This window comes from Capra hircus, chromosome 5 (assembly GCF_001704415.2).
Source record: "Capra hircus breed San Clemente chromosome 5, ASM170441v1, whole genome shotgun sequence".
Lineage (NCBI taxonomy): Eukaryota > Metazoa > Chordata > Mammalia > Artiodactyla > Bovidae > Capra > Capra hircus.
The window spans coordinates 85,131,457-85,146,347 of NC_030812.1; the positions used below are offsets into that span (position 1 = coordinate 85,131,457).

The 14,891-nt window shown below is 39.7% G+C and overlaps 1 protein-coding gene across 4 annotated transcripts in view; it reads left to right on the forward strand.

Moving 5' to 3' along the window:
* SOX5 (SRY-box 5) overlaps positions 1–14,891 on the forward strand; it is a 1,143,898-nt gene that overhangs the window by 1,088,176 nt on the left and 40,831 nt on the right. For all 4 annotated transcript variants that reach the window (XM_018048397.1, XM_005680750.3, XM_018048396.1 and 1 more), the window contains one exon: positions 11,322–11,467. In XM_018048397.1, the coding sequence (XP_017903886.1) occupies positions 11,322–11,467 (146 nt within the window). The remainder of the gene's footprint in view (positions 1–11,321; positions 11,468–14,891) is intronic.

Here is a 14,891-nt window from a genome sequence, read left to right on the forward strand (position 1 = left end):
TCAAACTCACATCCCATGCTTGGCAGGCAAATTCTATGCCACTGAGCCACGTGGGAAGCCCATAATTATCTCTTACTGTGTAACAAACCAACTTAAATTTCACCAGCTTAAAAGCAACCAACATTCATTATCTCGTAGCTTCTAAGGGTCAGGATAGGGAAGCAGCTTAGCTGCTAGTTCTACCTTAGGGTCTTTCTTATGGTTCCAGTCAAGATGGAAGCCAGGGACCTGGACTTTCTTGGGGATATAGGATCCTTTTCCAAGATGACTTACTCACATGGCTGTTGGCTGGAGACCTCAGTACTTTGCCATGTGGATGTTTCTATAGAGCTGTTCATAGGATGACAACTAACTTTCCCCAGAGTGAGTGATCCAGGAAGGAGAGCAAAGAGAACGCCACGGTGCCTTTTATGATCTAGTCTCCAAAGTAACTCAGTCTGTTCTCCTTTATTCTTTTCATTATAACAGAATTACTAAGTTCAGCCCAACTCAGAGAAAGGGGAATTAGGCCCCAACTCTAATCAATATCAAAGTCTATCTTTGGGCATATTTCGAAAGTACCACACTTTTTTTGTGTTTTCGGCTTCCTTCATAGCTCAGTCAGTAAAGAATCTGCCTATAAGGCAGGAGACCTGGGTTTGATCCCCGGGTCAGGAAGATCCTCTGGAAAAGGAAACAGCAACCCACTCCAGTGTTCTTGCCGGGAGAATGCCATGAACAGAGAAGCCTGGCAGGCTACAGTCCACAGGGTTGCAAGAGTTGGACATACTTAGCAACTAAACTACCACCACACTTTTTTTTAAGAGGGAAGCTGATAAAGAACAAGTGAGCATATTAGAATAAAGATGATGAGAAAGCAGTGACCTGCTTGTCTAGGACAAATTGAAATTTGAAAAAGGAAGGGGTTATTTGATGGTGTCACATTCTGTAGAAGAATTAAAGAACATGAAGAAGAAAAGCCTTTGGATTTACCTGGAACTCATGGACAGGTAGACTGTAACAGACAGGCTTTGTAGAATGGTTTAGGAGACTTCCAGTTACAAAGATTCGAAGCACATAAAGACAGAAAGTGCAATGGCTACATGAATCAGTCTTTTTGTAAGCTTGGTGTTGAGAGGTGATTATATTTTGAGAAGACTAAGTAGAGACAGGTTTTAGAATAGGAAATTATCTGTGTGTATATATAAACGAAGATGAATTTGAGACATTTTTAGATATGAAAGACTCCATGGGTGATGACAGATGAAGAAGAAATGAGACAGCATTAGCTTCGGAAAGAGGAAATGCCCCTTTTTTCTCGAAGACTGAGGAAATGAGGGGAGAAAAAGGGTAAAGTTACAAAGAAATTGTGAGATGGACAGAAAGAAAGCTGAAGGAGCATATTTCCAGTGCGTCCATCTCCACAACGTTCGCTTCCAGATTATTTGCCAAGAGCAAGTCAGTCAGGGCCAGTGGGGTGGCCGTAGAAGAGAAACAAAGAAAATGGAGGTTTTCAGAATTTGAAAATGGTTTGGGGCACATGTGTTCTTTTTATCATTATGCACCATTCCGTTATGATCTCTCAGTTACTCTGCTCAACATCCAAAGCAGACACCAAGATAAGATTTGCTTTCATGTCCAAAGCATGTAAAAGGAAAAATATTTTATTTGGCAAAAAGGATTCACTTCCATAATAGACATGAAAGCTCATAAATATGACACTGTTGGTGTATGAGATACTTTTGTAATCGCCCCAGAACTGGAATCTTTAAGGGAATAACTGATGTATTTGCATTTTTTGTCATGTGCGGAGTTTTTATTTCAGCATTCTGAGGATTAAGTATGACAAAATATTTTAGAAAGGCAAGAATGTATTTAATGACATTTATCATCTGACTTTTTCCACTCCTGAAACTTCTCCTATTTTCTTTCCCTGAGAAGGCCCTTCACCACATACACATCCCTCATATTTTCTGAGGATTTGATGCCACTACAATTTACTTTTCTCTTTTCAACAAATGCAGATGTTGAAAGCTGAAACTGTAATGAGTAATAATGTAGTGGGATAAAAGCTGTGAGCATTAATGGTGTTGTAAAGGTCACCCCTGAAAGAAAAATTAATGTGTTATGCCCTTAATAAGCCAGGGAAAACTGTGGATCGAAAGATAACTTAAGTTATCGTTAATGACATGGGTCTCTTTGCTATATATCTATTAGCTACAAATAAAGAGTGTGAGTTTTTGAGGTTGGTGAGCAATATTACACTGTATTCTATAAGAATACTTTTGTATGATATGCAAATGATAGGCAGCACCATTGAAAGCTCCTTAAAAAGCATGAATATTTCAGAAGAATAATGGATAATTTTAGAATCTTTTGACCAGATGTTATCTTTCCTTCACTGCCCTTTCCAACCTTTCCTGTGTATATGTATAACTTTCAACTTTTATCAAAGCATTTTAGTCTGTTTTCTCACTGTTTATTTTTAAATTATACACTTTAACTAGGGCTTCCCTGGTGTCTCAGTGCCTGTGCAGGAGATGTGAGTTCGATCCCTGGGTCAGGAAGATCCTCTGGGGGAAGGGAATGGCAACCCTCTCCCGTATCCTTGCCTGGAGAATCCCATAGACAGAGGAGCCTTGGGGGGCTGTATTCCATGGGGTCGCAAGAGTCAGACACAACAGAGCGACTAAACAACAGCAACAAATATCCCTGTCATCTAGTCAGAAATTGTTATTTTCCAGGTAAGGAACCGCAGCTGAAAGAGGCTAAGCATTTACCCAGGGATTCTGAGTAAGTCCCTGTCACAGTGAGGACAGTCCTGTGATTCTGTAGTTCTTACCACTATTGGAATTGTAAGGAAACAAATGCACGTGACCACCTAGTCACACTCAAACCTCACAGCCAGTGGAGGTTGAGGCCTCACAGTCATGGTCTCTGGGTTGCATGCCGTCTTTTTTAGTTGTTACCTGTTGGCAGCCTCTCTGCCTCAGATGTTCTTCTCAGTCATCTATTTATCCTTTCCTTCATTCATCCCATAAATGGGTATTGAATATTGTCTCTATGCCATACATTTTGCTAAGTATGGAGGATAAGCAGATGAAAGTCTCAAACTAAGGATTTAGATATCTAGAGTCTTTGTTCCATCATGTCTTCAGAGGATATTGAAACATATTATTCTTGCCCTTCATTCCTCAGAGGCATTAACGCGTGAAATGTAAAACTTTGCTGACCAAATGTAGGAGACGCACATTGATTCAGTAAAATGAAGGGCAATATTTTCAAGTCCAGTAATGTGACATTTATCTCTACAACTTGCTAATTTAAAATACAATGATGTGAATAAGCATCTTACCTGTAAATTTCATTAGGTTACATTTTTAATGAGAAAAAGCTTCTGTGAAGGTAGGTTATTGAACAAGAACACTGTAATCATTTCTTAGAAAGCCACTAGATTATCAGGAAGTTAAGGATATTATTCAGCATCTAACAATTAATATTTGCATGGTACTTTACAGTTTAATTTCACATTTATTATCTAATTCTCACAAATTTTAATAGATGAAGAAATGGCTTCTGGGTACCAAAAATTTGATGTTGATAAGTGACCTTAGAAAACAGAAAAAGCTTAATATTTTTTGAATATTACTTGAAACACATGTTCCCCTACTTTTACTACAGCCAATAAGTTCTACATAAAATAATTAAATGCAGTAAATAAGAATTTGTATTACCCTGATAGTACACTTTAAAGCCATGAATTTTAAGAAACCTGTGTCATGTGGTTCGGGCTCCCATTTATATGATGAAGCAGATCATCAATGAACTTGGAATTACAAAGGAAGATACTTTCAACTTAGAAATATGCATTTATTCCTTCAGCAAACTCTACCATGGGCCAAAGGAATAAAAGGCTGAAAGGAAAAAAAAAAATTGCCCTCAAATAACTCCTAGATTCGCATGAAAGACAAACTTAGGAAAACAAGAGACAACGTGACAGTAAAAGCATCTCCAAGCTTTTGCAGGAGCCTGGAGATGAGAAGTGCTAAGGGTGCCAAGGAGCCTGTCTGGGGTATGTCAGGAAAATTCTTAAGAAGGCTTGACATTTGAGTAAATTCCCAAACACACCAGAAAGCGCCTATTTCAGTTTAAGAGGAAAGCTCGGGAGACAGAGGAGGGGGTGAAGAGGAAGGCTTGTCCTTGGAACAGGAAATAGTTCCGTGCAGCTTAAGCACAGAGCTCTTGAGAAACCAGCAGGAAATGACGTGGGAAGGATAAGCAGGGTTGATATCATAAGACTATTAGGCCATTTTAAAGTGTTTGGAATTTATCCCAGAATGATGCTTTTGGGGGAACATTAAAAGAGTTTCTTGTTCCAGGATATTTGGAATATGATACTGTTGTTATCTCTGGAAGATTCACAGTCGCATTAATGTATTCAAGAGTTGGGGAATACATGCCACAGAGAAACCTTTTAAACTTTAATTTAGTATTTCCCTTACTCTTTTGAACATGGAATTATTTTTTCACAGAATATTCAGATCGTCGACTTAAGAAGGGCTCCTTTAAGCTCTGGGGTAGGAAAGTGAAAGTGAAAGTTGCTCAGTCGTGTCTGATTCTTTGCAACCCCGTGGGCTGTAGCCCACTGGACTCCTCTATCTATGGGGATTCCCCAGGCCAGGATACTGGAATGGGTAGCCTTTCCCTTCTCCAGCGTATCTTCCCAACCCAGGGATCGAACCCAGGTCTCCCACACTGCCAGCGGATGCTTTACCATCTGAATCACCAGGGAAGCCCAAGCATACTAGAGTGGGTAGCCTGTCCCTTCTCCAGCGGATCTTTCAGACCCAGGAATTGAACTGGGGTCTCCTGCATTGCAGGCAGATTTTTTAACAGCTGAGCTACCAGGAAAGCAAGAGCTGAGTTTTTAATTGGGTTAAGTGAAGTGATTCAAATTTCCTTTTTTGGAAGATATTGGACTGCTTCAGCTGGAAGCAGAGTATGAGAGAGATTCAAGGGGTATATGCTTAAAGAGGGAAAACAGTTAAGAGGTGAAAACAGTAGCCCAAGTGAGATAGGAGGTGGCTTCAGCAAAAGCAGGAGAAAAAGCACATTTGAGAGCTAAGGAGGAGGCATAACCCCAGACACTGGTTGTCTTGTTTTGTACATATGAACTGAAGAAGTTATCTTAGTTGGCTCCCAAGTGACTGGATGCGCAGCTGGAAAGGGACATGGAATGTAGGAAGAACAGAGTAAGGTGGTGGGAAGATGATGAATTCCATGCTAGACATGCTGCATGGGACAGTCCAGTAGAGAAGCTTGGTAGACAGACCTGTGTGGCTGGAAATCAGGAAGGGTGTGAGACTGGCAGTAGATACTTCACAGTCTTTGGGATCATCCCTTGAGTCTTAGGAGCTTCCTTAAGACTAGTTCCCATATATTGGTTTGGAAGGCTGTCACAAAAAATTACCATAAACTGGGTCTCACTATTTGGAAGCTAGAAAGAAATCCAGAGTCAGGGAATCAGCAGGCTTAGTTCCCCTGCAGGTGCTGAGAGAGAGTCTATTCCACACCTTTCCCAGCTCTAGGGCTTCAAAACCACAGCAGGTGGTGACTGCAGCCATGGAATTAAAAGACGCTTGCTCCTTGGAAGAAAAACTATGACAAACATAGACAACATATTAAAAGCAGAGACATTAATTTGCCAACAAAGGTCCATCTAGTCAAAGTTATGTATTGTTCCATTGGTCATGTATGGATGTAAGAGTTGGACCATGAAGAATGCTGAGCACCAAAGAATTTGATGCTTTTGAACTTGTGTTGGAGAAGACTCTTGAGAGTCCCTTGGACTGCAAGGAGATCCAACCAGCCAATCCTAAAGGAAATCAGTCCTGAATATTCACTGGAAGGACTGACGCTGAAGCTCCAATTCTTTGGCCACCTGATGTGAAGAGTTGATTCATTGGAAAAGACCCTGATGTGGGAAAGATTGAAGGCGGGGGGAGAAGGGGTCAACAGACGACAAGATGGTTAGATGGCATCACTGACTCAATGGACATGAGTTTGAGCAAACTCTGGGAGATGGTGAAGGACAGGGAAGCCTGGCATGCTGCAGTCCATGGGGTCACAAAGAGTCAAACACCACTGAGCAACTGAACAACAACCCAGCTCCTAGAGGCTTCAGCAGTCCTTGGTGTTCCTTGACTAATAGATACATAGTTCCAGTGTCTGCCTCCATGCTCCTGTAACCTCCTTCCCTGAATCTGTATGTCAAATCTGTCTCTCCTTTCTCTTAGAAGAACACAAATCATTGAATTTAAGGCCCATCATAAATCGAGCGTGATCTCACTTCAAGATCCTTAATTTACACATCTGCCGAGACTTAGTTTCCAGATAAGGATGCCATTCACCAATATCAGGGGTTAGAACACAGCCTGTCTTTTTGAGACACAATTCAACCCGTTACAAGTAGTTTGCTGTTTTTCCTTCTGCCTTTAAACAGGCTCTTCCCTTGTGGAACAGCCATTCATTCACTTTCTGTTTAGATTTTATCCCCTCTAGATTGGACTTCCCAGTTAGTCCCTTCTTTTGGCCCCTTAAAATATATAATATATGTGTATACACTCAGTCATGTCCAACTCTTTGCGACTCCATGGACTATAGCCCACCAGGATCCTCTGTCCATGGAATTCTCCGGGCAAGAATACTGGAGTGGGTAGCTATTTCCTTCTCCAGGGGATCTTCCTAATGCAGGGATCGAACCCAGGTTTCCTGTATTGCAGGAGGATTCTTTACCACTGAGCCACCAGGGAAGCCCAAAAAATATATAATAGGGACCTTTTTAATTTTGAGAATTTTGTTGGTTATGGTTAAGAAGGAACTCCAAGGTATGAAAAATCAAACTGTTGTAAGTGTAACACAGTCACAGACTCTCACACCTTTCTTACATTAATGATTCCTAACCTGCATTTCCCAAATGTCATTTGAGGTGCTAACTGGAAGCCTTATTGGTCTTTGCCCTCCCATTTTCCTCATAAGAAGCTTACCAAACCTCTCCTAAACACTTACCCTTCCTTCTGATCCTGTCTTGAGATGCACCTATTGCTCAAGTATATAATGAAGGCAGAATAAAATGTATCAAGTGATCATTCGGGGTCTTTTGAACTCTAATGGGTGACTCCCATTTCACTGAACCTTGGTACCAACAACAAAGGATATCCCCTCACAGATTTTATCATAGTGGTCAAAGCTGTGCAACAGGACTGCTAAGGATGAGCATATAGTGCACAATGAAAGGAAAAAAATAAAAACGTTTTTCTACTGCCTCCTCAAGTGTACTAAATATTATCTACTCTTTCACGTGTTATTTCATTTGATTCTTCCATTAGCCTTATGTTCATTTTACAGTTGAGAGAAATGGAAACTCAGTGAAATTAAGTGTTATAATTTGGCAAATATCACACTTCCTAAGAAGTGGAAGCCTGGATCCATGTGAATCCAATGCCCAAGTTTTACCTGTTTCACTGTGCCATTCTGTAACTAAACTGACAGTTACTGAATAACTTTCATGGACCATTTATTTATGCTAATAGACCATATTAACTCATTTAATCTTCACAAAGCCATATTATCTAGTGAGGTTATTCCATTTAACCAGTGAGGCCACTGAGATTTTAGAAAGGTAAAACAATGTGTACACTTTGTATGCAGCAAGTAAGTAATAAGGTTCAGTTTTATCCAACTCCAAAGCACAAATTATTTTCTGGTGATTGAAATCCTGGACCAAATTTAAGGAGCAGATGAAGAAAGATCTCAGGCAAGGATATGAGGATGGAGTAATTGAGATGAGGATCCAGTGCTGGGATGAGAAACAGGGAAGGAAAGAGTTTCAGTAACAAGGGGATTGCCAGTGCTCTTTCTGCCGTGAATGGAAGGTGTCCCTTGGGTCTGGCATCTGAAAGAGCAAGGGCAGTGGAAACAAGACTATAGTGAGATTGTGAAGGGAGGTAGGAATGAGAGACTGTGCTATGAATCTTGAGAAATTTGGTTTGGAGGGAAAAGAAACATGATTGGAAAGAGAGGGCAACACAAAGTTGAGAGAATTTATTTGCTTGTTTCAGAAGGAGAGGCTTAGGTACTTGCAAGTGGAGGTGGTAGCAATAGTAGAGAAGTCCAAGTGGATGATGGAGATGTGAAAGAGAGTAACCAGTAGAGAGGTGTAGAAATCTAGAGTGTGAGTTTAGGGGATTTGCCTTGATTTTTTCATTGAAACAGAAGGGGGCAATGGGTACAATTGGTGATAGATTTGAAGCTGGCCTGGGGTAGGAGTCTGGATGGGGCATGAAGGTGAGAGTTCAGCCTTATTGGTCTTCCAGAGTTAGAGATGAGGTCTTTTACTGAGAGAAGAAACCAGCAAGACTGGGAAGTAGGTGACTGTGATGAGAACAAAAGGTAAAGAATCAGCAAACAATCCTATTATGATTCAGCTCTGTAATATATAAACAGCTTTTTGGTTTAACACAGGAGATACACGTTAGAATTTCATGTAGCATTTTAACTAAAGCTCAAGTCTCTGAAAGCAAGAATATTTCTTTTAAAGTGAACACCTGTATCTACCTGCACAGCCACACACACCTCACACTGGAAATAGCCGTTGCAGAACATATGTATGTTTGTCAGTTATGCACCCCCAAAATAATTTTCATCCTTTCTGCATATATATTAATAATTTCTCCTGTACAATGTTATCTTGGCAGTGCCTAAAAAGCATAAAGAATTCATACTTTGACTCAGTGCCATGTCCCGAACCATTTCCAATATATTTGTGCTCTGGAGAAGCTAAATAGATTACAAAAATGCATGGTACCATGGTACCAGGCCATACATAAGCAAGGTTTGTAAAAGTAAACTGTTAGTCGCTCAGTCGTGTCTGACTCTGTGTAACCTAATGAACTGTAGCCCACTAGGCTCTCTGTCTATGGAATTCTCCAGGTGAGAATTCTGGAGTGAGTTGCCATTCCCTTTCCATGGGGATCTTTCCAACCCAGAGATCGATCTCAGGTCTCCAGCATTGCAGGCAGATTCTTTACCATCTGAGCCAGGGTTCAGAGGATAGGGAAATCAGGCTGACCTTCTTAAGATCTTTTGCTAAATGAACGTATTCCAAAAACATCCCTGTCACGTAAGGGCAGCATTTCGTTCTCGAGTAGTGTTTGTGAACACAATGAGTTAGAGATAATATTTAAGTATCAGGTCAGGATGCTGAGCATGCTAGAAGGTTAAAAATGACCATAAGTTAAAGTACATGTTAACCCTAAAGGCTAATCTGACCTAGATCTAACCAGTTGTTGTTTATTCATATTGTATTTGTAATGAGCAAGGATGTGTGTGTGTGTTTTTTTTTAATATGTTCCAATGAATTGAGCTCAGAAAAGCAAAATAGATAGTATCTCAAGGCTCCCCTTTCTGTTGCCTACCCTGGAACTTCTCTTTCTGCCTCAAGATCAGAGGACAATGCTCAGTCTGTGCATAATAAAGGGAAAAAAGACATGCCACATTTAGAAGCCTTCCAGCACCAAGGCACTGTGCTAATCTGACATCAGCTTCTTCAATAGAAATGTTTAAGCAGCACGAAAGTATTCTAGGTTTTTTTGGCAATCAGCAGATCAGATAGAAGAGTCTAGTAATATAACGAGGATGTGTAATCTGACATGATTAGACAAGGCTCTTTAGTACCAGAACATTCATAATTGAGACAAAGAAAGAGTATTAATAACACTTTCCTAACACGGCAGTTAGCCATTTTATATTTCCTTTCTTTAATCTTAGTGTTTTTCAACAAATCAGGGGATTTAATAGCGTGTTTTGGCAGATTAGAGGATTTATGGCCCAGATGTTTTTTGTTCTAAAAATGGATTAGGGTGTAAAGTTTGCTGGAATCCATGGAACATGTTGAGGCAAGCCGGTCATTTTATGTGTGATTAGTGCCTGCCTTCTGTCTCACAGTCCCTCCATCTGTCACAATTCACCAATGGATCTGGTTAGATTTAGCCTCATGTCACAAACAAGTCCCTTTTCTGGGCAATTTCATATTATAGATTCAGTTTATGCCATTTTATGCCCTAGTTAAAAGATAGGGACAGTGAAAGATGATATATTAGCTCTCCTTTCAATATTTGCAAAATGATCCCTTTCCCTCACTATTCTACCCTAAAATCATGCAGATTATCAGCAGAGTGTGCATCAAATTAAATGACCAGTGTTAAAATTAAAATTAAAATTAGCCTTTCTCCTTACACGTGTTATTGTTTAAAAAACATAGCTTGGCCTTTTTTATTTTTTTAAAAACTATGGATTGTGAAGTTGCAGGCATAACTTGGTCATTTGACCATCCTATTAAGAGTGTGAATTAAGTGTGATTATAGTTACCCAGTAGCCACCATTTCTTATCCAACAATTACAGGGGCTCAGTTACATTTGTGCTTGAAATTTAGCCTCTTCACCACCGCAAGTTTGTATCTGTCACAAGCCACCGCCACCTATGGTTTATTTCACCATGGATGGACGCAAGGGGGAAAATGCTCTTCTTCCAGAGTCTGTTAATAACGATTTGTTCCTTCTGTATATGACAAACCTAATAGTGTCATCAGTTCATTTCAGTTCAGTTGCTCAGTCGAGTCCGACTCCTTGCGACCCCATGAATCGCAGCATGCCAGGCCTCCCTGTCCATCACCAACTCCTGGAGTTTACTCAAACCCACGTCCATCGAGTCGGTGATGCCATCCAGCCATCTCATCCTCTGTCGTCCCCTTTTCCTCCTGCCCCCAATCCCTCCCAACATCAGAGTCTTTTCCAATGAGTCAACTCTTCGCATGAGGTGGTCATGCTCAAACTCTAAATTGACATTTCTAATACTATGAGACTATCAGTAAATAACAGTGATAATTATCAATACTTGTATCCTCTGGTAACATTCAAATAATCCTCAAAGGGAAAAAAATGAAAGATAGGTTGTATTTTTGCACTACAAGATACTCAGGTGACTAAAAAAGTTCATTTAAAGATTATGTTTTAAACATCTTTTCAAACATGTGGAACCAGCTGTATTTCACTTAAATATTACGTTTTGGTAACAGATGTTTGGCAGCATGTTGATGTAATTGTGTGACTCAGTCATCATCAATTATTCTTTCATTCATTCATCTCAGACTGACTCCATTGAAAAAATCAGTATGTATATTCCAGACACTAGCCATTCCAAAAAAGAAGTGATTTTTATGGTGGAAGGTTAACCCATCTATACATTTGTGCAAAACATATCCTTCGTTCTGTTACACCTTCAGGTTATTTAAATGACCATGATGCTGTCACCAAGGCAATCCAAGAAGCTCGGCAGATGAAGGAGCAGCTCCGGCGGGAACAGCAGGTTCTTGACGGGAAGGTGGCTGTTGTGAATAGTCTAGGTCTCAATAACTGCCGGACAGAAAAGGTGAGTTCCTAAATAATGGTTGGCTTTCCAAAAATACTTAAATTGCTTGAATGTCTTCTTTATCATTTTCTTTTCTCACCATCCTCAGAATGACTGTTCTCCCTCCCTCTTTCCCTTGATCAGTACAGAATTCTTCATGCCCATCCTAATCAAAACCATCTGGAAATGTGAAGGGTTGTAATTCTCTTCTATCCATCTGAACCTTATTGACAATTACTATCCCCTCTTCTGCCATCACTTTGTATTAAAATAAAGTGGCATTTGAAATATCTGGGTCTAAGTGAAAGTTTTGCTTTACAGAGATGCTCAACTTGTATTTGGGGATGAGCTGGATTTGAAAATGCTGAATCTTCTTTAATCAGCATAAGCTTGGATGATACCCGTGCTCGAGGTCTAAGTGTCTAAGAGCCTGAGCTTGTCATAATATGTTTCCAGCACAAAGCACTGTCACGCTGTGGGTGACTGCACAATTGGAAATTTTGACTTGATTATAAAACAAAGTTTTTTTCTTTAAAATGGGAACAGTATTGGTATACCTATTATTATACTTAAGTCCAGTGAAACTTCTGAATTTATCTACGCTATAATTCAAACTATTTTGCCTAAGCTACATTGTATTTCATTCAGAAAAAATAATATGTTACTATAGAAGGTTTGAAGTGATTATACTTCCTTTGGTCATATTGGTATTTTTAATTCAAATTTTAAAGTGTCATTGAATCCCCTTTTTCTCAAAATCCAGTAGCTAAATACAGTATATAAGAGAAAAAATAATCAGCTACTTAGTAATAACTCAAGGAAGCTTATGAGTCAAACGGCATCATCCAGAATGGACAGGTTGCTCATTTGGATAACTTTCCGGTTTCCCAGGTTTTCTATGGAATTTTGCGTATAATCTCTTAGTGAAAGTGAAAATGTCACTCAGTGCTGTCCAACTCTTTGCCACCCCATGGACTGTAGCCCTCCAGGCTCACTCTGTCCATGGGATTCTCCAGGCAAGAATTCTGCAATGGGTTGTCATTCCCTTCTCCAGGGGATCTTCCCAATCCAGGGATATAGAAGCTAGCAATTTGCATAGTGAAGGTGTGATCCTGCCCCAAGTGTACTTTATCTGGGCTACAGTAATTTCAAACTATTTTGTCTGAGCTACATTGTATTTTATTCAGAAGAAGTAATATGTTATATTACTATAGAATGCTTGAAGTTATGTACTTCTGTACTTCTGATCTGACCATGGGTCAGAAAGATGGAGACATGATTTCAGTTCTGTTGTTCCTAGAGGGGAGAGCCAAGCATGGTCAAGTGTTCCTCTCTGGCAGTCTCACATCCTAAGAAGAGCAACACTGGTGCAGCTCGAAGGACACAAAAATTTTCTAGCTAAGCACCAGAAGGGAAGGGGGAAAACGAAGTGACAACTCAAAGAAGGAATGATAGCAAGCATAAAGGAATTTATATTCAAATACTTAAACATTCTTGAAAGGATGCTTGAGCAGAAATTCCTTTTCTCTGCACCCCATGTAGAAATGAGTTTAACACTCAGCCAGATGCTAATGCAAAGTGACTCAAGCTATTCCTCGCAAGCATAGCTAAATTGCCGTTATTTGTTAAGCGCATTGAATTCAGCTGTGGATACAGCAGTTGGTTGCATTCAGCCAGCATCTGTACCCTTTTTTTTTTTTTTTAATCCTCCAAAGCAGAGACAACTCTACCTATCTCCCCCCTCTCCTCCCCTGTGCTGGCTGGGAATTGTCAAGTGACAACCGACCAAATCCTTTTGGACAGGAAGCCTTCATCCAGAGTTCTATATACTTGCAAAACAGGCCTTGTGGTTGGATCAGGGAACCCATTAAAAGCACTTTGATGGTATGGAAATTCATCTTCATGAAGCTCCTAGGCCCCTAAGCAGCATGCTGTTTAGCTGTGGTTACAGATCAGTCATTCACATCGGAGGGCAATAATTGTGCTGACGGCTTGTAAGGCAATGGAAGTACATAAAATAATCCTGGGCCTTCCACCATGGCACTGCGAGTTAATCTTCTCTAATACAGATCAGCTGTTGTTCTAACACATGACTTCATGCCGGCTCCAGTGACTCTGCTCAGCCTTTTGATTAAGTAACAGGAGTGGAACCATCTGCATTCATTTTATTCCATAGTGTTCATTGTTCGGGACCTTATTTCCACTTCATCTTCTACTTCCACAATCAGACTTTGTTTTATTTCTCTGGTCAGCATCTCCTATTTGAGCTGCATGAGTGAGTTGCCTCTGTTGAAAACTACTCCTTTTAATTTTCCTTTCTCTTTTACAGAATTATAGTAACTTAAAAAAAATTATTTTTGAAGTAATACCTGCCAGAATCTGTTGGCCAATTAAGATATCTTCATCCTCAAGAAGTTTATGCTCCTGAATCTCTTCACCATGCCCTTTCAGTGCAATTGAGTTACATCTTCAACTATGATCTTATATTTTTATGGATTTTTAAGTGAAAATCTAAAAAAATGAAATTGCATCATGTTACTGTAAAATATGAAAATGTAAAAATCCATTATTGCAGTAGTCTGGCAAACACTTGTAATGTGTAAGTAAACCTTTTCAGCTGGAGAATTCAAATTAGTTCATCCCTTGACACTTGAGACTGAAGCTCTCTTAGAAGCAGGAATTACTGTGGTTGCCTTTTCCTGTTGAACTGGCTTAGCTGACATTTGTACCAAATTAATGATCAATCTATGTCTTGCAACTCATGGGAATGAAATAACGTCAAATTTATATCTTTTAATTAGTCATTATTCAACATTAGGACCCATATGTATCAGGGACAGTGCTGCTATGTACTTGCATTGAGAACAAAAAAATATGTTCTCTGCCTATTACAGAGCTTACAGTTTAGATCAAATTATGATTTTGATTGTTAATCATGGCATATTTATGTGGGTAAATTCCTACAGGAACTGAATTAAGACCCCGTGTTGCTGAGCGTATGAAATCAGTTATATACTGACTCAACAAAAGTGGCTGCTTGTTTTTCCACGTGAAGCAGCATCAGTAGACATACAGTGTCATCATTTTTTAATCCCTACCTTTTTCATAGATTGTTGTAATCGTCCAACTTTATCCATGGCCAAAGTATATAGTTAGATCAGTAGTTGGCCTGAAATTTTGCTTCACAGATCCTAACAAAAGGAATAAAGGCAGCATATATATATAAATTCCTCTTCCCCTCCTAAAAGATGACATTTTTTCTCTTTAACAATCCTCCCAACTTCCTAAACCCTGAAAGTATGTGACATAAATGTAAGAAGTGAGGAAGAAGGAGAGAGAAAGATAGAAGGAGCTGGCATGACCCAAGATCCAAACAATTGGAAACCTATAGCAGAGATCTGTTTTCTAGGGTACACAAGTCTTATACATGTTAACTTTTCTTCAC